The following is a 24771-nucleotide window of genomic DNA, read 5'->3' on the forward strand; positions in this document are numbered from 1 at the left end:
CAGGAGAAGAAAAAAGAAGCTGAACTTGGGGGGAGGGGCTGTATTAACCATTAATAACCAGTTGGCTCATTTTTACTGGTGATATCGTTCAATCTTCCGATAAGAAACACAGGTATCGCCAAGAAAAGGGTTAATATTTAGGCAATCTCACCTAAAAACACTAAAGACATCCACTAAAATTAAGGGAGAGAAAAATACTGTGAATTTATGGATTAACGAGGAGTGACTACTATGTTAAAATACTAGCTGTCTCAGCAATGCCTATGCTTTACTCTAGATTTCCAAAAGTACCTTAAGTGGAGCAGGCTCTACTTCCTCAATGCTATTACTTAAGGATTTTCATTAGTAAAAAAATATTTCTTAAAGAACTCTTTTCTTCCCACACAGTGTTTACGCATCAGACACAGACTATTTCATTCTAACAAATTTATTTTCTCGATCAGCTCTTACGGAATCACTACTCAAATTAAATTACAATCAAATAATCACATCAAAAGATACCCTTATTACCTAACAACTGTCCATATTTTCATTTCATTTTGATTTGTGCTCGTCTGAAAAAAACACGTAATACAAGATCTGGGGAAAAATAAATTACCGTTTTGCAGCAGTTCATAAGTATTCTGAATAAAATATTAAAAGAAGTCATTTAATGAAAATATAAAGCAAATATTTTTAGATCAACAACGGATCTAACAATTCTATATTGCCGTCTTTTGAAAAGTCTGTTTATTAAAACCTACCAAAAACACTGCTTGGAAATGGCAGTATTATATAATCACATCCACAGCACCCATTCAATCAAAGTTGGCAACGGATTGAGGAGAGAAGTCCAGAGAAGTGCAGCGGCTGGTGCTCAGTCTTTCTAAATTCCTTTATCTGAGTCAGTCCAGAAATAAAAAATAAAAATATTAATAAAAAAAATATTAGCGGTGGAATCTTTAGGCATCGTCCACCCTGAATGGCAGCCGTCAAAGCCTGGGTACGCGGCCGGGCCTGGCTCGGCGGCCTTGCTGGTTGGGCCCCCGATCTGCTCCCAGTCCGCCCGCCCGCCCGCGACCCGACTCGGCCGGGGCCTCTCGCCACTCCTCAGCGGACGTCCCCCTCTCCCTCTGCTCCTTCCCGATGCTTTTATTTCCAAGGTTACTTTGAGGATACTTTTCTTTTGGCTTTGCTATTCAGTCTGTTAGTTTCAGAAGCTGTCAATATAATTATTTTTTTCCTGGAGACTGTTTTCTTTCCCCCTCCTTCCCATTTCAGAGTTGATTTGTTTGTTTCCAAGTGACTTTAATATGGCCAAGAAAAACAGGGTTCCAGAGCACGGTGTCGTCCCCTGATGGAACCTGGTGCCTCTGTTTTCTCTCAGGTCGCTCCCAGGAAATACAGTTTCCGTGGATCTCTTTAGGCAGCTATTTTGGGGAGAGAAAGTGAAAGGAAAGGGGACTCTCTCTCTCTTTTTATCAAAGAGGAGAAGACGAGGCAGGTGCTGTCCACCGCTGCCGTGTAGGTCATCTCAGGGTGGTAAAACCTCACGAGTGCAGTTTTGGTGCGTCAGGCATCTTCACCCTTCTTTAAAAACAAAAACAAAAACGAAACACCACCACAGTATAAACGAGATCTCATGATCGCCCCCTTTTTCTCTTCCGGTTTTGTTTGTTATACATGTATATAAAATAGTCTGGGTGTTTATTATGCTTTTTACTTTTTGGCCCCTCCTTCCTTGCACTGCAAAAATGCCTCCTCGGTCTGTCTCTCCCGCGTTTTCTCCTCCAAGGGCGGGCATGCCTGTCTCTGGGTGGAGGGGAGGGCGGCGGATGGGCCTGGGCTGGAGCCCGGAGCGGCCCAGGTGCAGGGTCGGCGCAGCGGCAGCGGCAACGGCGGCGGCGGCGGCGGCGGCGGCGGGGGCGGCGGCGGTGCTGACGGCGGCTGCGGAGGCGGCGGCGGCGGCCCTCTTCGCGCTGCGCCCTGGCTTCACTGCACGCTCGTCTGCAGCCCGTGGTGCGGCGGCGGCGTGTCGGCGCTCACGGTGCCCACCTGCGAGTAGACGTCGTCGGGCGTCTGCTGTTGGATCCCGGGCGGCGTCATGCGCTTCTCCTTTTGGCGCCGATTGCAGAACCAGACCCGCACCACCTCCTTCTCGAGCTGCAGGCTGTCGGCCAGGTTGGTGATCTCCTGCGCGGAGGGCTTGGGGCACTTGAGGAAGTGGCTCTCCAGCGCGCCCTTGACGCTCACCTCGATAGAGGTCCGCTTCTTGCGCTTGCGGCCCTGCGCCGCGATCTTGTCGATGCTTGTGGGGCTGCCGGTGCTTGAGTCCGCCTCCTCCAGCCACTTGTTCAGCAGCGGCTTGAGCTTGCACATGTTCTTGAAACTCAGCTGCAGGGCCTCGAAGCGGCAGATGGTGGTCTGCGAGAACACGTTGCCGTAGAGCGTGCCCAGCGCCAGCCCCACGTCGGCCTGCGTGAAGCCCAGCTTGATACGCCGTTGCTTGAACTGCTTGGCGAACTGCTCCAGGTCGTCCGACGTCGGCGTGTCCTCGTCCGAGTGCGGGTCGTGGCTGTTGAGTCCAGGCCCCGCGCCGCCGCCACCGCCGCCGTGGTGCGGGGGTCCCTGCGCGTGGTGCGGGTGCGGCGGGTGCGGGTGCGCGTGGTGGTGGTGGTGGTGATGGTGCTCGGCCAGCTCCGGCGTGTCCCCGCGCACCAGCCCCGGGTGCACCAAGCTCTGGGCTCCACCGCCCGCGCCGCCGCCGCCGCCGCCGGGCCCTGGGGGCGCGCTCAGCATGCCGTTCACCGTGAAGCCCCCGGGCTGCGAGTAGAGCAGACTCTGCGGCGGCGGCTGCTGGCCCCCGGCCATGGACGGGAGGTGCGCGGCGGCGGCTGCGGCGGCGGCGGCGGCGGCGGCAGCGGCGGCCGCCCCCCAGCCCCCAGGGTGGCCCTGGTGTGGGGGCGGCGGCGGGGGTCCGAGGTGCGGCGGCCCGCGGTGATGCAACGCTGTGCCTGCGTGCAGGTCGTCGCGCCCGGCGCCGCCCTTCACGTCGGGGCCCTGCGGCGGTGGTGGCGGCGGCTGCGGTGGCTGCTGGGGGCTGCCAGCCATGCCCACGGCGCTGCCCGACCACGGCGAGCTCGCCTCAACGGCGGCGGCGGCGGCAGCGGCGGCGGCGGCGGCGGCGTGGGGCAGGGCTGTGACCCACTGGTGCGCGTGGCTCAGCATATGGCCGCCGTTGCTGGCGGCCATGGCCCCCTGCATGAAGTCGCTCTGGACCATCTTGACAGAGGACGGGTCCCCCCGGTAGGCGCCCGAGGTCACGGCGGCGCTGCCCGGCTGCATGCCACCGCCCCCGCCCCCTGCGCCACCCCCGCCGCCACCGCCGCCGCCACCTCCGCCGCCGCCAGCCCCTGCCGCGTCCGAGTGCACAATAGAGCCGGCCGCGAGCAGGCTGTTCCCCGGCAGGTAGGGGTTAGAAGCCGCCGTGGCCATGCCGCTCCGCTCCCGCCACCCCACCGCCGCCACCACCGCCGCCGCCGCAGCAGCAGCCGCGGCCGCCGCCGCCGCCGCCGCCGCCGCGCCCCCCGCCTCCCGCCTCCTCCCCCCTCCTTCCCCGCCCCCGCCCCGGGCCCCCGCCGGCCCCGCCGCCTTCGCCGCCGCCTCCTCCGCCGCCGCCTCCGCCCCCGCCGCCGCCGCCGCCGCCGCCGCCGCCGCCGCGCCCCCCGCCTCCCGCCTCCTCCCCCCTCCTTCCCCGCCCCCGCCCCGGGCCCCCGCCGGCCCCGCCGCCTTCGCCGCCGCCTCCTCCGCCGCCGCCTCCGCCCCCGCCGCCGCCGCCGCCGCCGCGGTCCCCGGCTGCAGCTGCAAGGCCGCTCGGCAGGGCGCGGGGGTCGCCGGCCGGCCTTGGTCACCAGCAGCAGCAGCAGCAGCAGCCGCAGCCGCAGGAGCAGCGCTCTGGGGAGGGGGGCTCGCTTCTCGGGGTGCGCTCCGTGGCCACCCCCTTCAGGGGGGGTCGTGGCCGCCCCCCAGCCCTGGCGCGCTGGGCTCGCTCCAGCGGGGCTCTCCGGGCGGGGCGGGGACCTGCACTCGGGGCGCTCTCCCGGGACGCGCGGGTTCCCGCTCCTCCTCCTGTCCTCGGGCGAGCCCGGACTCTGCCTGGTCGCGGGGCTCCGTCCACCTGCTAAATGAAGGTTTCACGGGAGATAACAAAGAAAGAAGCTGCTCCTTTCTTCCTTAGCCAAATTACGGATGACCAGCAACCGGTCCGCTCCTTCCCTTGTGCGCTCTCTCCTCTCCTCCTCAGGAACACATTTCACTCGTTTTCCCTTAGAGTAGTAAAACTTTTTCGTCCTTGAAGGCGTGGTGCTGCTGGCTGCTCGCGAATGCGGAGAGGGGAGGCTGGCTCCTGCTCTCCCCCTCTGGTCCTCTCGTTTCAAGTTTTGTTCTGTCCTAGGAAAACTTCTTGCGATGGTGCATTTCTCTGAAGTTGCTATTGCCCGAGCTCTTGGTTGCCTCTGAAACAAGAGTCCTTTTTCATTCTCCTCGCAACAGTCACAGTCTGATGCGACATCTTTCCTTTTGGGCAGAAATTAGGAAACAAATATAACAAGGAAAAAATTGAACAGGAAAAAAAATGATGTCGAATCGCTCTGTTACCTTGTTGCTGACGGTTGGGGTTGGTGTTTTATTTTTTTCCCAGCAGTTGTCTGGAGAAGGAGGAGGAAGAAGAGTGCATTGGTGGAGGTGGAGGTGTGTGTGTGCATATAGGGGATCGATCCTTGATACACAACAACTCCAGTGGGCACGTTGCACTGCTTGTAGAGTGCACCGACGGCGGGCGCTGGCGCTGGCCGTGCTGGAGCAGAGTTGCAGCAGGAGCTCGCTCTGTGCCCTCGTTCGCGCTCTCTTTCCCTCTCTCACTTTCCCTCTCCCTCCCTCCCTCTCTCTCCCTCTCTCTCGGGCGCCCGCTCTCGCTCCGATCTGACAGTTCGCTCTCTGTCCCTCCCTCTCAGAGCGGGGACTGTCGAATGTTTACCCTCCGCCGCGAGCGCGCACCCACCACCACACTTTCCCAAATACAAGGAAGTCGAGCACCAGGGCCCCCGCTGATTGGCTACCCGCTGGGTGATTGGCAGGCTCGGAATGACGGGCTCAGGACGCGAGGCCCCCCTTCCGGCCGTTCCGATTGGTTGCTTTTTAATTTAGGCAGAGCGTCGTAGAAGCTGGAAATCTGTGGTCCCCCAGCCTCCCTCCCCCTTGCCACTTTCCCCTCCCCGCCCCTCCCCCGCCGCCCCCTCCGCCACATCTTAACTCTTAGTGTCCGGCCCAGACGTTGGCGTTCCCTCGGCGGCTCCGGGTGTTCGCAATAGATCTGGGCGGGGGGAAGAAAGGGGAGATAAAAGGGAGGGAGGGACGGGAGAGGGGAAGAGAATCAGAAGGAAAACGAAGAGGGAAACATGAAAAATAGCAACCTGCCCACCCCACCTAGTACGCGTCGGGTTGCTCACCCCCTTACCCCCGCCCCGCCAGAGATTTGTAAAGCGCGCGGCACGGATGTACCATTCAAGCTAATACCTATAGACAGATGTGTCCCCAGTGGTTTCAAAGTTTCTTCTTCCCTTCACCAGCCGGCCCCCATCTCTGATCGGCGGGGGTGGGAAGCGGGGGCTCGCATCGCCAAGAGCTCGGGTCGTGGCCGCGCTCCTTGGAAATCCGCCATCGCAACTTTCCGCAGCCGCTGCGCGCCGGCTGCAGCCCCCTTTGTTTAAGTTCTCGGATGCCATCATCTGGGAAACCTGCAGCCCAGGACCAGCGCGGTGCCCGCGCGTGCGAGACGGACCGCTCGCTGCCGCCGCTCGCTCGCTCCTCCACCCCCTCTCTCCCTCCTTCGCTCTCCCTCCCTTCCTCCCTCCTCCCTCCTCTGGGATTCGTGCAAGTAGCGTGCGTGCCCTTGTGAGTTTGGAGGGTGCCGGTCAGCGGAGCCGTGCGATGTATTTGAAAAGCAATCAGTCCGACCTTCCCCCATAGATTCATCGTAAGTGTATTCGACCCCAATGGCTTTAGGAATTCCTGCGGTAGCAGAAGCCGGGCGAAAGAACCGGAATCGGCTAGCCGCGCCCTTCTCTGTTCCACCGCTTCCTCGTGTGTGTGTGTGTGTGTGTGTGTGTGTGTGTGTGTGTTATTAGCGGTGGGGGGTTTGCCCGCTCTCTATTCTTAGGCATGGTGGTGCTTTTTTTTTCTTTCCTTTCTGTCTCAGATGGATTTGCGTGGTGGATGGGGCTGGCGGCGACAAACGCTTTCTCAGCTCCAACCCAGCTGAAAGAGTTAAGAGGGACGGGAGGGGGAGTGCACCCGGTGGGCGAGAGAAGCGGGGGTGGGGTGGGGTGGGGTGGGGGGACGCGGCCAAGCGGAAACGCTGCACAGAGGAACCTCAGCGAACCAAGAAAAAAGAGAAAGTGGCAACGAAAACAAGGGCAAATTGAACCCTCCTCGGGGAATTCCAATGAACTAACCCGACTCGGACATTCAATAAATACATGGCTCTTAATGAGCGTGCGTGTGCGTGCACCCCGCACCCCTAGCTGCGGGTGCGCTCGCCTTGCGCCTGCCGCCCCCAGCCAGCGCCTGCATCTGGCAGTCCCGAGCCAGAGCGGCGGCCCAGAACGCAGACGAGGAGCGGCCGCCGGTGCGCTCCGATTAAAATGTGAACGGGCCTGCCCTTCTCTCCCGCTGTATCGTGCCTCTGCCGAGCGCAGTTAAGTGAACTCAGTGAAAGCAGGAGTTCTCCTGCCCAGCCTCAGCCAGGCGGCCCCTGCGTGATCTCAAGATTAACACTAGACGCGTAGAATTTATGTAGGCTCTCGTCCAGCTCCTGCTTGCCGGGTGAGATACCATCGTAGGTAGGTTTTAGCAAAGCCATTATTGCCAAGGTATAGATACCAAAGACGGTGGTAATCAAACCCCAAACAGAACGGATTTTTTTCCTCTGCGTCCCCCAAAGGTTGCTTTTTATATTTATGTATGCGTATATGTAGTATATATAAAAGATGGAACACAGATTTCATTGAATAAATCTGAGATCTCCAGGTGCAGACGTTTGAATAGTCGGTGCCAGCACCCCATGTTTTCCTTTCCTGCCGATTTTGCTTGGATCCGGCTCAAAAACCAAGAGAGTCTCGTGGTTTTGTTTACACTGAATGGGGAGGATAGGAACAGAGCCATGGGGCCGCCTTTCATTAATATACAGTGAGGATTTTGTCTAAATTACTGCTATGAATTTCACAGTACACGCTTTCAAAAGCAGTCTCAGGTGGCCTGATGAAACGTGATAGCGCCTCTGCAAACAGATCCACTTTCTTTCTTTTCAAGGAGGGTGTGTGTGCGCGTATGGGAAGCCCCCCAAAACGCTGTGCTCCTCGATAACAGAAATACACTTCTGTTCCGAGGTCTGTCCCCTTCTTCCTCCCCCCTTTCGTCGTACTTAATTCTCGAATCGCTTCCCGGCCTCTCTCCCCCCTCCACGCTGCCCCACCCCATCCGCCCCCTCCCTTTGCGAGTGTGATTGTTTTGTCTGGAAAAAAAAAATCCAAAGTATATAACAAGGGGAGAACAGTTAGTGCTGATTTTCATTTGCATACATTTTCATATATTTTGGTGAAAATAATAGACTAGTGGAGAGCTGGGCTTCGAGGCGTCAGTGTGAAGGGAAGGCTAAGGACGCATCGGTGCTGGAGAGTTGAGAATATGCCTTCCCCTCCACTCCCAACCCAGTCACCTTATTTGAGAAAAAATTAAAAAACACATTTTATTTAAAAACCTAACCCTGGAAGTTTGCTCGGTAAGTGTTTTTTCATTTTCTTTCCCTGCTTTCTCTTCTTTTCCCCCTCCTTTTTGGCTTATTTATTTATGTTCTTGTAGGTTTGGGAGCTTATTTTCATTGCTTGGGACAAGAGAGGGTTCACAGAGCAACTGTCTGAAGGAAGGAAGGAAGGAAGGGAAGATGTGTTGGGGGGGGAGTTAAAAAATCCAACCCTGCTAAAATATTACATAAAAAGATGGACTCAGTCCAAAGCCCCACACAGCAAAAGCCACTTTACTTTGGAGGGGTGGGGGGAAAATGCTATTCATTGTAATTGTTGATCGTGAAGGTGGGGTGCGGGGGGTGGGGAAGAAATCTTGGAAAAGAAGTGATTATTAAGCATGCAGTATATAAATATTTCTTGATTGGGATTTTTTTTTTTTTTCCCCAGAGAATCAGGACTAGAGGGGAAGAAACCCTATTTCTGTAGCCAGTGGTGATGTCCTGAATTGTGTGTGCCTGCCTGGATTGGGGTGGGGGGACTCATGCTGGGAGCAGGAGGATGGAGTGAGGAGGGGGACTTGGCAAAGGGAAGGCAGAGAGCTGGAGGAGGAGGAAGCCAGGCAGGAAGTCAGGGCACCCCTGGTTAATGCTGTGTCTGGGGAGCAGGCGGGGAGCTGCAGCCTCCCAGCTCGGTAGTGAAAGCCCATCAGAAAGAGGGTGATCAATCAAAACTAACCAGGACATCCCTACACTTCATTCCCAGCGGAGACTGGAGCTTTAGCATCGCAGACTCGATTTCACTTTGTTTTCTATTTTTGACAGCCTCACTTGTCCCCTCCTTGCCACTGTTCCTGGGTTTTGTAAAAATTGAGGGTGCAGTTACTTGCTAGGTGCAGTTAATTAAATAAACATGGCCGGAGGACATAGCTAGGCCAAGTCCAGGCACATTTGAGTGCCTTACCTTAGTGAAAGAGGCCGGAGAAAATTTTAAAATCTTCTTGGTTTTGTTCTTTTAAAGGAAGCTGCGTCTGTGATGATGAGGGGGGAGAATCCAATGGCTGGAATTTTATTGCACTTTTTTTTACACAGAACACCTTGCAATTTAGAATTGGTAATTTATTTGGAAACAGTTGATGCTGAATCAATGAAACGGTTTGTAACGAGGGAGGAAGAGGTTTCAGTTGGGGAGGGGGCTAAGAATCGCCAGTTTTCCACTCCTTGTTTACGTGCTTGGCAGCGTTGCTTTTGACTGGGGTTAACTCTGTGTGCTCCATTGGACCAGATGCCATATAGAGCTGCTCCCTGAAGATCATTTGTTTCCTTGATGGGGAACATTTCTGAGCAGAGCATATTGGTTGCCATAGAGAAAGAAATAAAAGGAAGAACACTAGTCACATTAAGCTATATGTTTGTGCACTGGGCTTTAGATAAAAGGACCTTGGTTCAGCCAAAGAGAAGAAGCCAAACTAGAGATTTCTAGTGCCACTAAAACTAGCTTTATTTTGTTTTGGACTTTTACAGTTGAAACATATAAGTTAATTTTATTGGCTGTTGTTAATTTTATATGACACGGTTTACTGAACAAAATAAACTTTGCTCAGGAGTCTCACTATTGGCTCGTCAGCAGGGGGCGCACTGACTCATCTTAGCGAGTACTGAGTAAAATGTAGCTGTTTCAAAAGCAAATCTGCTCTTCCAAACTTGCCAAAGGAACAAATACCCCTACCTTTCTATGCATATTCACAATGAGGAGTGAATTCATTGCATAACACAGGGTTTTAAAATATGAGGACAATGACTTCCCCATCCCCCACCTGCTCATGTCTGTGAAATGGCCCAGAAAGAAATACAGTTCAAAAACTATTCCTCCATTTCAGTGAAGTGTATTCTGGGCTGGAAAACAGAAATGAGATGTGAAGGCAAGAATAGTTTTTGAAAATTATTATTAAGGGGATTTAATAGGCTACTTAAGAAGCTACCTTTCAGGGTTTTTTGTTGTTGTTTTTTGTTGTTGTTTTAACAGTCAAGAAAACGAAATGCATCCCAAGGTATTATCTGTTTAAATAATGAAAGTTCTTCAACCTGATACATGCTTTGACTTCTAAATGCAACTCTGGGTCCTAGAGATTTAGTCCACTGGCCCAGGATCACTTTTACTCCATCTGATATTTAGTGGCTACTTTCATTCTTGTTACCATTTATGGTTTTAGAAAGATTTTGGATTTATCCTTGAAAGACTTGGCAGGGAAAAGAAAATACAAAATAGCCACGGGTTAGAGGTAACCGTGGGCTTGAAACTTCTTAGTGCATTACTTAACCCAGTTGAAGAAAAGTTTCAACAGAGCCACAAGGTTTCTGTCTCAAAGATATTTACATACTGCCAGTAAAGACTAAACTTTATTGTGGTAAAGGACGAAAAAGATATGTGGAAAACTTCCTAAAGTAGTGAAGGGCAGATCCTGACTGGTTCAGAATTAGTCAGTTTGTCATTAAGAATTTTCCCAAGGAGATTCAGGGAGTGTGACTAGGAAAGGGAAGCCGGGAGTGACTGGAAGTGAGAAGCTGGCTTCCACGGTTCAATAGCCGAACACACCTGTGAATGTGTCACAGAGCCTGTTAGTAAGGGCCACATTATGTGATGGCTCTCAGGTTCCTGTGCAAGAGAGGAAAAGACACCTTATTCTTTCTAACCCAGCTCCAAGTCAACTGGGTTCCAACTAGGAGAAGTTTTTCTTTGACACTAACTTTAGTAAGTCAGAGTTTGGATCTAAGTGGTGTGTTTTCTAGGAGGGTCAAGAGATTCTGGGAACAGTATAAGCAAAAGGGGCACATTCAAACACATTTTAATCTGTGATTTTTCATCCTGAGCTCTCACATTTAGAGTCAGGAAAGGTATTCTCAGGTTTGCGCTAATAAAACAGGGAGAATTGAGAAAACTGTAACTTGAGCCCAAACATTGCTTTCTCTTTGGCTTTTGGGACATTTCAGACAAAAGACTTCTGGGGCAGATCCACATGAAGTGGACGAATGTCTCAAAGCTCTAGCTTGCTTTGCATGCCCAGGGCTGCCAAATGCATTTAAAAATTATTAAGGAGAAAGGAAACTTTTCAATTCAGCCAGACATTCTGCAAAAAACATTGGTGAGGCAATCATTATATATATTTAGAGCCTAATTTTTGTGTGCCACTTTTCATGAGATCTGTGATTGTTCCTGTCTTGCTGCTACTTACTTTCCTTTTTTTGAAAATGTAATTAAACAATAAACAGAAAGATAAAATGCTTGCCCCTCATGATATCTATAGTCCTAGGTTCCTTAATGTAAAAGAAACAGAAAATAAGAAATCTGGGTAGAGCAACAAGTTAATTTGACAAGAACTAACGTATTATAGAGATGGCTTTAGTATTTTATAATGATTTGAGGGTGGAAGTGATCAAGCTGGGTATGAATTAAGATTCAAAGTGCTGGGCGAAGCTACAGACTTTTAATTGTTGGGGATGGTGAAATTGCTTTTGCCAAACGAGAGAATGAAGAACATTACCTGGGTCAAATGTACAAAACACAAAGTGGGTATTTACTCATTTGTTTCCATTTGAGAATGATCAGGTGCTCTGATATCGCTGCAGTTCAGAAGCACATTTGCCATTAGCATTTACAAATGAAAATGTTAAGCATACTGTCAACCCATACTCTGTGTTATATACAAAGGGGACGGCTCTTCCACAGTAGCTTTTGGGTGGAAAAAAGTATTTATCGTCTTGGCAGTGGATGAGTTGTTTCTTGGTCTTGCTAAGTTTTCTGAAGTATTTCTTCCCCTAATTATTTGTATCATTTTGATAACGGATTTGTCTGATCTGCAGGAAAGGAGCAAGTACATAGGTTTTTAGGTGGTTTCAAAGAGTAATACATTCAAAGACATTATGATTTGTCACCCGAAAGCAAAAAGCTTTCTTTCTGATACTTACAGGACAGCTTTAAACTACAGGGCATTTCAGATTGTGGGAAATAAACTAAGAAAGCACAGTAAGTTGGTAATCGAGTGAATGCTTTTAAAACAACCCATTTCCAACAGTTTGCCCATTCGAGCTGCATGCGGGCGTGCACCTGACAAGTCTGGTAATGAAAGCTACCTATTGCCAGGGAAGCTGGAGCTGACATAGTGTGATGGACTGTTCCTGCCTGTACCCTCACCACCCTCTCTGCCTCCCTGCTGAGTGCAATGCTCTTCAAATTTAAATTCATAGGGCTAGATAACATACAGCGGGGCTGATTGACCAGAGATGATGATGATGATGATGATGATGATGATGATTCATTAACAAAATTTGGTCATTTCTTAGCTAGAAAAATATTCCAAGGTCAGCTTGGTGGGTTTTGTGTGTATTTGTATGTGTGTAAAAACAACATCCAGAAATATTAACTCAGCTTTACCAGAAAAGTGGTTTGATTCTTTGAGGTTGTGGTGGTCCTAAGAGAACTGAACAGCTTTCTCTGTCTTGAGGACACTCCTTACGCCAAACATTCCTCATACATTATTATACAGCATCCCTTTCTGGGTCGAACAGGGTAGTCTGGAGGTGGATAAGAGATTCATATGGCATACATCCCAGAAAACAATTCTTGCACTTTGGCACCTCTGTTTATTATTATTATTATTATTAGATTTTTTTTTGACATTTGAACTTAGCTATTGTCTGAGAAGCCGGGTGCAGATGCAGCATGTCAGGCTGACGGCTGCTCTTTTCGGCATTTCTCTCAAATTATGCTTCTGTGGTCTCTTCTCTCCAGTGAATGCTGAAACACCCAGTTCACTATCTCCCTCCTTCCCCCAGGCCCTAAGACACCCCAGTGCCGGCCCTGGATGGCCAGCCTCAGGGATGTTTTCAAGAAAATGTGTTTATTGTTGTTCGCCTTGAAAATACAGTGCCGAATGTATTCGTTGATATTTGATACTACGAATACCATGGTTTGCAGTGATACACTTTCAGCATAAACATATCTGGTAGACGCTTTGGTGGTAGAGCTAAGTGACCTTGCTCACTGTAGCTTCAGGCAGCTTGGAGTTTGTTAGTCTCAAGTTAAAAGTTACGTGTCTGATGTTGCTTTGAACGCTCACCTCTCTCCCCGAATTTTTGGTAGGGAGTCTGGCTACTCAATAAAGCCCAAGGGAAGGAGCTCAGGCTTACAGTGCCATGTAATACACGTCAAATGTTAATTTAGTATTAAATCAGGGTGCAAAAAGCCTCTAGAAGTCAAGGCATATATTGTTCAAATGGCTGCATTCCCTTCATTTTTAATTCACATCACAAAAACAAACAAGTAAAACTTCACTTGGAAAAACACTGACTATTAAAGTATCCTAAATTCAAAAATACTATGATTATATTGGAGGGGTCTGGCCAGCAATTCCTTTTCAGGGTTAGAAAGTAAGAGGAGAACTTTTCCCAGAAAGGTTTGCTTTGGAGTCTCCAGCGCTGAGGTCCCGATTCCACAGCGGCTGGGTCCTCCTCTCACCCCCTCCCCGCCTCCCGTTCCTGTGATTTGTGGGCACCAGAAGCGACTTCTCCCGAATCCCTGGCGATTTTGGGGGCCCCAGGGCTAAGCTCGGCTTCCTTAGATAGCATTCTAACGGCGTTTTATTTTATTTAGAGCACAGTTTGCATAATAAAATTAAAAGGATCCCATTACTCCCCTTTTCTCCCTGAGCACTGCCCAAAAGGTCTTTCAGACTGTTATTTGAACATCTAGAGCGGCCTTCAGAAGGCAAATTAGTATTGTTTTTCTATGGGAAAGAAAAATGGAAAGAGGTAAATAGGGCAAAGTGAGAAGCGGGTAAGGTACAAGGAGTGAGGTGGATTAAAAAATGCAGGGAGCGGTGAAGGAGACTGGGGACAGAAAAGGACAAGAGAGGAGATGGGGCAGCAGGGAGGCGAAGAGATAAACGCTGAGTCACCCTAACAGGTCATTGGGTACACAGGAGCGAGATGCCGCAGCCCAGGAAAATCCGGGTGCAAATCGCACCCCATCTTCTGGGCCTCCTTCCCGCCAAGCCGTAGGAGCGCAGGCTTGGAGCTCGGCGCCGCCCGCCTGTCTTTGTCACTGACTCGGTGCGCGGCCGCGGGCTCCCGCGGCGGGCTTTGTTCCGGCGGAGCAGGGCAGGACCCCTCGCACCGCCGCGTCCCCGCCCTCCCAGAGCTGAGGACGGTGGGGGTGGGGACTGCGCGACAGGGACCGGGAACAGAGGAGCAACGGCGGGCGCCTCTGAGCCCGGGATTTCGTTCCTTGGCTCCTGTTCGTAATTGAGCTGTTCTCCCTTCGGGGAGGGGGCCGGGGCTGCGCGGGAGGAGGAAGAGCTGGAAGGGTGGTACCCGCTCTCAGCCCGCAGCAAGGGCGAGGCGCAGCTCTCTGTGCCGGCGTCCCGAGATTTGTATTGCATGCATGTACGCATGCAGGGATGGATGGATGCATGTATGGATGAGGAAAACCGGTGAATTGGGTCCCACGTTCTAGGTTTCCGGTCGAGCTTTTGGCAGCTGCAGGGCGCCTCAGGTCGGTGCCTGGTTAACCCCTAAGATCTGCTCTCGAGGTGTTTGGGGTCGCCCGTGGGCGCTGTGGACGCGCCCCGGGTCGAGGCTGCCCACCGGCCGCGCGCAGATCCCGCCGTGGAGGCCAGCGGCGGGGGGACAAAGGCGGACACCCCGAACAACCAAAGGGCAGGCGCGCACAGGCACCTACGCACCCACGAGCTCTCTCGCCCGGGCCCCTCCCGGTGAGCCCCCGCGGCTGGGAGTCAGGGCTCTGAGCCTGAAAAGTTCACTTCATGTAGACCCTGCTCCCTCCTCTCGCCATTGCGTTTAGCAAACAGCGTGTGAACGTGTATCACCCTCTCCCCAGCCATCCCCAAAGGTGTGGGCAGATTGCAAGAGTTACTGCTCTGTTATTGTTTGTCAAATAGGGTCCTTCTCTTGGGAGAGGGTCGAGGGGCATGTGGCGGATCCCGGGCCAGGATTACATTAATCAAAGCATTATTTCCCCAGAGAAGCGGAGCACAAATGAGAGTAAATCCTAATAAAATTGGATCGCGAAGAAATGGAACGCTTTAAGTAATCTGTGCTGCCTGATAAAAATCTCACATTTACAAGATGTGGGTCTTAAAAAAAATCCTCACACGTCTGGCCTCGGCTTGGCTGGTGGGTTCGGGTCAGGGTGGGGGACAGACACTACACGAAGCTCAGTTGAACTTCTGAAGTGAGAAAGGAAGCTGGACACCCATTCGGAGTTTCACAAGCTCCGGTCTGCTCAGGAGGCACCTTTGGCCCTGGGCACCCCTCTGGAGTATTTGCGGAACCCGTGGGTCCGACGGAGTCCGCATCAGTGCTCTGAGAGGTCTGGAACTCTGTTCCTCTGGGAACGTGGTCCCCACTTTCCCCTTCGAACTCTGCTGCAGAACGGGCAACTCCCATGGGTGGGGGCGCAAAGCCCCACCGAGTGGGAAGGCGGACGCGGCCTACCGGCTGGGCAGGGACCAGACACCCCGACGCTGCGCCCGCAGCAGATTCGCGAGTACCCCCCATCCCCGCCCGGGTCTCCACCCTAGGGCCCGCCAGGTCCGCCGGGCCGTTTCCTAGGCAGCCTGGGGTTCCTTCAGCCAGGGGAAGGGTGTGCGTTTGGGATGACTGCCCGGGAAGCCGAGGGCGCTGCTCGCCAGCGAGACTTCTGGTACTTTCGGGCCATCCCAGCAGGGAAGCAAGGCTCTGGATCCATCCGCCTTCGTCCCTCGAGTGGTAGGAAACTTCCCGACGCCTCCCGCGGCTCTGCCAGGAGAGAATATACAAGCTCCCCCTCCCAACCCCTTAGTAATGACTGAGTTTAGTGAAGCCAGCCCGCCGGGAGGCAAACTCCCCCTGCCGCCCCGAGGCCTCCTGCAGCCGCGGAGACTGGAAAGCGGACTGCGACGCCCCGCCGGCCGTCGTTGGTGACAAGTGTGACAGCACCGTCCCGGTCCTACGGGTGAGCACCAGCGTGAGGGCCCCGCCGACCCTCCAGAGAGGCGCGCAGGGAACCAGCTCCCGTCCGGGTCCTCCTTCCGACCCTTCCTCGCCGCGCGAAGGCGGGCGGCGGAGACCCCGAGGGGCGCCAGCGCGCCGGCGCCCCCTGCAGGCCGGCACTTGGAGAGCCCGCCGGGGCGCTCCCGCCGCGCCGAGGTCCCCGCGCTGGCCGCGTCCGAGGCCGCCGGCGCGCACACGCACAGCTGCCAGCCTGCAGGCTCTCGGTGCCTTTTCCAAACGCGAGTTCCAAACGCGGCGGGGAGCGGCAGGGTGGGAAGGGAAGAAGGGAAAGAGGGCCACAGAGGGAGGCGCGGAGCGGGGTGGGGGCAGCCGGCGTCACCCTCTCCCCAACCCCTTCGCGCCGCTTCTCCGGTCCGCCCTGGGCCGTCCCCGCATGTGCCAGCGGCCGCGCGCCTGGTTCCCGACCCGCGCGCTCCGGATCCCAGAAGGCCGCGCTGCCTCCCCACAGGGGCAGCGACCAGCGCTGGGTACCAGGCTGGGCTGGGCCGGGCTGGGTCGCCTCACCTCCGGTGAGCGCGCCCCGGAGGAGCCGTTTCCCGTGCAGTCTAGAGGGTAGAGCGGCGGAGAGCAGTGTGAGTGTGTGCGCGTGCGAGGACGGGTGTGCGTGTGAGTGCGGTGCGCGCGCAGGGCAGGGCAGGGCAGGACAGGAGGCGCTACAGGATGCTCTGGTGGAAGCATATCCTTTTCAGCCTTGAGATCTAAATCTGCAACCTTAGAGCTGATTACTCTCCCCCAGCCCCCCTCCTCGGTTCTCTACACAGGCATTTCCCTCTTTCGCCTGAATCTTCCCAATCTGATTCCCAAAGAGATCCCCCTTGTGGTCCGGGGATTTTCATGGACACCCTGACCCACGTGAGCCAGGCTGGAAGGGACAATGTTAGCCGAGGGCACGTCCATCATCCAGCCTGCTAGTTAGTCTGGATTTCACGCACCAGGAAGCCACGTTTGGGGACTTGGGTATCTGCTTTCTCTCTGTCTTGGCCTTAAAAATTGCTGCGCAGAGGCTGTTTTTAGTTTTGGAGGGATAGGAAGGAGGTAGGAACCAATTGCAAATCACTTTTGGGGCTTCTTCTTATTTACCTAACCAGTGTTAGCCCTCCTATGCACCTTTCCAACTTACTGGCTTCTTTCCAGTGATGGGAAATTTGAGGGGAGGGGGTTCGAGTAAAGACACTCATACCTTTTTAGCTCTGAAATAATGACTCCCCTTTCCCAGTCTGTGATTTCCATAATTTCATACAAAACAAGGGCTGTCGAGGATCTCTCTATAAGAGAAAAGGCAACTAGCAGAAGAAAACTTGGACCAAATTAAATTCCTCCTTCTTAAAACATTAACCAAGGCCTCCCTCCCTCCCTGGTCCCACCAAGTTTGTCCTGCTCTCAAGGGGAAACAGGACAGAAAAATTCAGAAAAAGGTTAAACATTCCTCTCCCTCACTGAGACCATGAACCCAGTTGCCAAAATACATTTTTGATAACCTGAGATTCAGAGGGATTCTAAAAAGAAACAGAGCACATGCTTTTAGTTGTCCCCTTGATACCCTACTGTTTGCATCTAATGATTTTCACGAATTTGGAAATACCTGTGATATGTATTTTTTCTGTCTCGGATTTATTCATATCAGGTGGTTTTACTGTCAGCCATAATTCTTTATAGGACCTGTTGTCCCAGAGAAAGGTTCTAAGTAACATTTAGACACATTCACTAGCTTCTGCCAAAGGCCCTCCCCAGCTAGTGTCTTCACACAATTTCAATCACTGTTTTTCAAAAGATAATTTATAGGCAGGTAAATTTTAGCCAAGAATGTTAATGGTAAAATGTGAGTGTTTAACTCGATGAGCTTTTGTTTTTAGAATCAAGGTTTAGCTTTTCTTTGAATTATTTATCGAGCTCTTTGCCCATAGGCCTTCCTAAAAGAAGGGAAAGGTGAAGAGGAGGGGATCATTTTTATTTATTTAAAGCATATGTTGACATAACATTTTAAAACTAGCCTTTTGGAAAACGGCGAATCACTAAACTATGTCTGTAAACACCCACCTTTGGGACTGTGAAAAGCAAAAAACAAAAAACAACCTAATTACTTTCACAGGAAACAGTACTCAGTTAACTAAAATATTGCATGGCAATCCTTGGAAGCTCCTCCTCCTCCTTAAGTATAGTACAGTTTGGTAATATACTACACATATTTATACATGATGTAAATATACATATGCACAAGGGTAGATGTTTATGTACATAACATAACAAAATATATACATACCCCAACTGAATACATTTGCATATAACATGCCCATGTGTAATATAGCAAACTTCTATGATTAACAATACGTTCTATAACAGATAGTCTTAAAATAAGAAGTGAGTGACTCTTATTCATATTGAAAAAATTTCAAAATTTGTTTTGAAATCTGAATTGTGCTAACTGTAGATGACACCACAGAAATCAGTAAATAATAGGTTCATAGTATTAATATTTTATGCACACCCCCTTTAAAAGTAATATGAACTTAAATAACTTGTTTTACATAAAATAAAATGGACAGCATATTTAAAATATAAACATTCCATCTAAAGCCGAGTACCTATTTTTTTGTCTTTTTTTTTTCCCACACATTACATACTGTTGTCTTAGAACAAAAATTAAATTTTAGAGGCAATGAAAGAGATCAGTAGTTTTATTTTCTGTTCTATTGTAAAGAAAGTATTTTTAACTAGTTGATCTTATGGTCCTCTATATGCATTAAAAGACATTCAGTAATCTGGTGATAATTCAAAATGTAAAAGCAAATTTGAGGCATATATTATATTTGATTTGTATAATATGGGATGCCATGTTACTTATTTGCTTCCTTGAAATGGTATTTTGAATCTTTGGATTTTCAGAGGCCTTTTCTGGTTAAAATAAGAACTACAGTTAAAATGAATGCATTGGCATTCATTGGCAAGAGTCCAAATGCTCATTTGTTTTAAGAAAATGCAAAGAAATGATATACCAGAATTTTATACTTTAAGTGTTATTTGTCCTAGTTGATAAAGGAATCAAAATGATGAAATTTTGAAGTTTTATGGAAAACCATGATAAAAGGGGCCCTTTCATGTAATGAGAGTTATTTGTACTGAATTACAAAATATTTTGTTTATTCACGTTTATGTAAATGTATATTTCTTTACAAAAAACATACATGATGTTTATGATGACATTTATTCCTACATCTGATTTACTGCTTCTTGATTTCAGAGAGTATTTAAAAAAACTGATGACTCATTGGTGGTGTCTAAATATTAGTGATGAACTTGTGAAAATAGAAATCAGTTTAACCTAACTACTTTTTGAGATTTGTTTCTTAATCTCCTGAAAAGTCTGAGGTTGAATTGATAGAAATACCACACGTGAAAATTAAAAAACAAAACAAAACAAAAACAACTATTACTTGGAAAGAGGTAAAAATATTTTACTGTAGTTGAGGTTTCAGATCAACTGCAAAAGTTAGTCTTCTATGTTAGAAAGTTTTATATCTGATGGCGTGAAGTGATTTGAGGAGGCATAGGCTATAAAATAACATAAAAATGCACAACGTTGATTCAAAAATTTGGATGAAGAGTCATTTGCTGCAAAATTGTAAAATAATCTTTTCTGTCAACTTAATTAATGAAGTGGGTAAAGGACTATTTTAGTAGACTCAAATTACATATGTAGAAAGATTTGTAAGAATAAATACTTTGGCATTCTGTGGCCTAAAAGCAGACAGAACTATAATATAGCAAATAAAACTCCCCAGAATGTAGGCATCCAAGATTCAATTTCATTAAAAAATTTGGCAGTTAAAGAAAAGAAGGAAAAATGCTTATTAAATCAGGGCAACTATAAAATGTTGACAGATCTCAAGTTTCATATCCAACTAGGCTCTTAGAAAACTGCTGGGATGTTGGTGGAGTATAAGTTGTTCTGTCAAACCATTTTTCGTAGTTAATTATTTTTTTCAATACTCTCAAATTTAAACTCCAGCTTCATGACTAACCATTTTCTCTGTCCTTTTCTTTCTCTCTTTCTTTCTCTTTCCCTCATTCTTTCTTTCTCTCCATGTCTGTCCCTCCTTCCTTCCCTTCTTTCTTTCCTTTCCCCCACCTCCAAGTGTCTAAGCAGTTGGACAAGGCTATTTAGAAAGGCTTGGAGAGACACTCTAGGGGAATTGAAGGTCCTCAGCCTCAGTGGTTAGACATTATCAATGATACACATCGAGCATACTGAGGTATATTGGTGCCCTCTTAAAACACATTTATTTCCTTTCCTCATGCAAATACCAGTTTCTTTTAAAGAGAAAGGCAGATGATGTCTACTGAAGGCAAAATAGAGAATTGAATTAATCATTTGGATAATCCAAGCATTGTTGCTCTCCCTTCCAGCTGCTAAGAAAAAAAAAAAAAAGACATTGAAATTTGAACAATTTGGACTGGCTACCTATCTGTGATTAAATGTGTAAGATATCAACTAATTCTATAAGCTGTTGCTTGATTCTTCATTCTATCGATGTTAACAGAGATGGATGTGCACACCTGAATGGACCTCCAGTGGAGGTCGTTATATGGGTTAAGAAGACATTTACCCCAGATCTAAATAAAGGGAGTTGAGGGGCATGACTTGTCAGGTTTTGCCGAGTACATTGACAGAATTTATTAGATAATTTTTCACCTTTCTACTTTGCCCCACGAGAGGAGACAATGCTATATTATGAAATACTTTAAACATGTTAAATAGTCCAACTGGGATCACTAAAGTTTATTTACATTTAGCAATGGATTAAAATGTTAGCATTATACATTTATTGAATTAGGATCTTATTCTCCTTGTGTGCTCTGACTTGGAAACATTTGCTGAACAAATCTCCATGAGTTTTTTAGGGAGGACAAGTTTCTCAGTGTAATTTGGTGACTTGAAAGATGCAGTCTCTTTACTTTCTGTGGCGGGCAAAAGAGAATAAGAAAGGACAAGATTAAAAATTGTAGGTGGTAATTAGGCCCGTTGACTATTTTAAAGTAGTCTTTTTGGTAGAACAAGATAAGATTGAACATCATTTGGATTTAATCTAAAGGACAACAGTAAACAATAATTACAGGCCATTTAAAAATATACCTAGTTGCAAATATGACTTTCAAAAGAGCACCTAGACTTTATATTAATAAACTTTCTTCTTTTCTTGAAAATCTCTGTCAAATTATGTCACTTCATTTTATATTCATCTAATTAAATAAGCCGAAATATTGTTCTAAAACATAAAGCATAAGTATTCCAAGAATAAGTAAAAATGTGTGCTAGATTAAAAAATTTTCTGATTTCATTTTTGCTATAATTTCAAGAGAGAGAGTAGCTAAGTGAAACCTGTGGGTTAGTAATGCTTTCCATTTATTTAAAAAGTTGTTTTATTATATTAACAGAAATTGTATTTCCAGATTAACCTTAGAAAAAGTATGCTAAATATTTGAAATTTTTAATGATTCCTATTTCTAGATGCACATAAAAATAGAAAACTACTTAATAGCTTTAATGTTTCTACAGAAATTAAGCATATACAAAGATATTAGTGAATAAGTGAATAAAGGATGTTAAACAACTAGGCATTTAGTCCTAAGATTGTATTTTGCTGGTTACAACTATTAGTCATCCTATACTATTTTTTTTTTCATTGAGCCTTAAAAAACTTATACAGTGTGAAGTTGTTCCAGAATCACTAATTATTCTTCACCCCAGACCCTTTTCAATAAAGCGATGCCATCCATGGAAGATTTAAGGCAAAACAGAATAATAGACTTATTATCAGGAATTTCTCTTGGCGTAAGTATTTACAAGATTTTCTAAAAAAATAACACCTATAGGGATATTTATTTTGCTTTTCTCCTTCCTCGTTTTAGAGGTAGGGTCTAATTCTCCATGTTGGCCGTTGATCTTGATGGAGGCTGTTGAGAGGTAGCCATGTAATTTCTTTATCTTTCACCTACAAATTACACACATTATTTTGCAGCTCAAAATAAGCATTCCCAATGAGTTGCATTCAGTAAATGTCTTTTCACAGCATTAGTACAGAACTGAGGTACAAAAGAATATTAATCTAATACATTCCAAAATTCAAATACTTGTGATTAATAAGCATTATTATCTATAAATAAGGCCCTAATGATACTTTGGCAGTGTTGTAAACACAAGAATCAGAGGCAATTATTGTCATTATTGTTCGGCAAGTACTTCCCATGAATACCAAATGAGTATTGCTGTCCAGCTACTTGGCAAGTAAGGTTCCTCTAAAGAAACAGATGTTGGCCAATCAGGACTGGCTACTATTAACTGCCCTTAGCTTAAAACTCAGAGTCTTTAAAGAAAAAAAAAAAACAAAAAAAAAAACCAAAAAAAACCAAGACATCCAAAATAGTTGGGATGGGATCTTAAGAAATGCCCTTAATTATAAATATAAAAGCATCTTGAAAATAATGCTCTTTTCCAATACTGACTTTGGTGAACTGGGTACATTAACAGCTATGCGTTAGTCAGAAGCAAAGGTCCCACTTGTGAGGCTCTTAGACCCAGTGTGATGGGACACTTTTGTAGTAAAATCAGTGCACAAGGAGAAATAAGTTGCAGCTGCATACAAACCCCTTCAGAGAGCTTGAGTGTGACCGGGTCTCCATCTTTTTCCCCTTTCCCAGGCCGTACAGAGCTCCCTCCTCGGTTAAGCACATCAAACATGACCAGCCCACCAGGCCCAGCTCCAGCACATGACCAGCCCACCAGGCCCAGCTCCAGCTCCGTATGTGGGAGGGGGGAAGCCGCTGTGCCAGTTAAAGAAAGTTGCTCACTCAGAGAGAGCTCCACACAGGCCCCTGGTAGCACATTTGCTTGCACTCTGGGCGCGGGGCCAGTGTGCCAATGAACTGATTTTAGCTTGCTGTCTTAGGAAGGTCAGTGGCATTGGGTAACAGCCAAATTGTTTTTTGTGGAGAGGAGAAAAAAAAGTTTTGTATATATTTTCTTAAGGGATAGGTGCATTAACCATTGAAGATAAATTTGTTTTCTATTTTTAAATTTCCTGAGCCAAGCCTTACGCATTAAGGATGTTACAGTTTTGTACAACGGGGGTTGAGAAAGCAAGGAACGGGTTTCCCAAGGCATTGGAAAAACTTAGCGAAGACAAGAACTGAGGTGGTGGGGCTGGTGGGGATATTTCAAAGAAACAACCGTGTTACCAGCCATGGCCACTGGCCATCAGTTCCAGCATGGGTGTGTTCTTTATGGAGAATGGGGTGGAATGCGAAGCTGCCTTCTGGAGAGGAATGAGATTGGACTGATTCTACCCCTTTCCCCACCAGAAAACTCTTCACCATCACTTTAGCAGGAACTGAAACAGAAGTGATTCCATTATCTTCACAATAAACCAGGAGGGGAACCAGAGGGAGTATTTCCACAGGAGATTTTCACTCAGGTCCCTGTGAAAATGTTGTTGATACCCCCCACTTCCCCACACCCTGCCTAGATTTGTCAGCAGGGTGCCGAATTCACGGAGAGGCCCAGGTGGCTGGACTCCATGTGGGTTAGAGCTTGGGCCCTGGGCACTGTCTCCTCTTTTCCATTTTGAGCTTCCCTGAATGGGATGGAGGGGGAATTGCCCACCTGAATTCAGCGGATGTACTCACTCTCTGAGCGTAGGGAGAAGAGAAAAAGTGAGTTCTTCTAATTTCCATTTCCAAGCATAATAACTCAAAGGAGAATTTCTGTAACAACGATGATGACAAAAGTAATAATAATGATAAAATTGTACTAAAGACTTACCACGTACCAGGTATTGAAACACGCCCCTCAGGTTTTATATTATCCTATTTAAGCTCCTGAAAGCCCTCTGAAGGATCATCTGTATCTAGGTTGATGAATCCGCTGAGGCCTGTGGGGCTGAGTCACCTGCCCAAGGTGGTGGCACCGGGTTTTGAACTTGAGTCTTGTCTCTTAAACTCTGGGAGACCCTGCTGCTTTCTACCTTTCTGGGAACCCCCCAAACATTGCCCCTTTAGGGCCTAGTCTGTGCTGGCTTGCAAAGCAGTTCTGTGACATTTGGTGAATGCATCCCCCGCCATCTCCCTAAACCCATCTCCAGTGAAAACAAAGATGGCCAAGGCTCCTAAGGCCTCTTCACACCCCATGACTGCACTCTTTGCCACATCTCCCAGCCCTTCATGAGGAGGAGAACAGAAAAAGGCTGGACTTAGTAACCTGAAATGATGATTACAATTTGGTTTGGATGCTCCATTTGCAATGAAGCACGACGCGTTAGGAGAGGGGACTCACAAAGTGCATGTGTGTGTATCTTTAAACTCTCTTGTGCTAAATGTAAGTATAGGAGTATGTCTGTTTCTCTGTATATGAACACCCTGGGGAAGAAAACAGCTATTAATGGGAAGTAATGTTCTAACCACGACGTTGACTATTGACTCGGGAGCTTATCCCTGTTTCTGGGCTGCGAGGGACACCCAGTCAGTGCTGAGGGAAGAGCCCAGAGGGTTGGTTTGGCTTTTTTGCTCGTCACTGTGTTCAGCTCACGCACACCTTAGAAGGGGACCGTGTGGATGCCTCACTGAACACAGGCAGGGCCACCATCCATACGTTCTCATTGGCATTGGCATTGTTGGAAAAACAATGAAGCTGTTTCAGGCACAGCAAGCATCAATCAGGGAGGCCGGACGCCAAGCCAGGCCCTGCCCCTCGAGGGAAATCTGGGACTCTGGTGACTGCTACTCTGCACATTGACCAGAAAGCAAGCAGAACATGCAAACGCTGGTTCTTGGCAAGAAAAAATGTGTGCTTTTGCTTTGGGCCTGTGAGGACAAATAATCAGCTAGGGAACTCTGAGACACGGGTACTCCACTCATGGCAACAATGACATAAA

At 48.5% G+C, this 24771-nt stretch overlaps 1 protein-coding gene and 1 long non-coding RNA gene across 4 annotated transcripts in view; one reads left to right on the plus strand and one right to left on the minus strand.

Moving 5' to 3' along the window:
• Window positions 1–411: 411 nt before the first annotated feature.
• On the minus strand, window positions 412–3541 carry POU3F3 (POU class 3 homeobox 3). The gene has a single exon (XM_033175584.1). The coding sequence runs from the start codon at window positions 3472–3474 to the stop codon at window positions 1972–1974; it is 1503 nt and encodes a 500-aa protein (XP_033031475.1). The 5' UTR covers window positions 3475–3541; the 3' UTR covers window positions 412–1971.
• Window positions 3542–5926: 2385 nt separating this feature from the next.
• LOC117062270 overlaps window positions 5927–24771 on the plus strand; it is a 46677-nt gene continuing 27832 nt past the window's right edge. The window contains exon 1 of one of the 3 annotated variants that reach the window (XR_004428282.1): window positions 5927–6013. This is a non-coding gene — a long non-coding RNA (uncharacterized LOC117062270). Of the gene's footprint in view, window positions 6014–7581; window positions 7817–24771 lie in introns of those variants that run through there. The other 2 variants (XR_004428283.1, XR_004428284.1) reach the window with 2 other exon arrangements.

Source organism: Trachypithecus francoisi, unplaced genomic scaffold, assembly GCF_009764315.1.
Source record: "Trachypithecus francoisi isolate TF-2019V2 unplaced genomic scaffold, Tfra_2.0 Lachesis_group17, whole genome shotgun sequence".
NCBI classification, from domain to species: Eukaryota; Metazoa; Chordata; class Mammalia; order Primates; family Cercopithecidae; genus Trachypithecus; species Trachypithecus francoisi.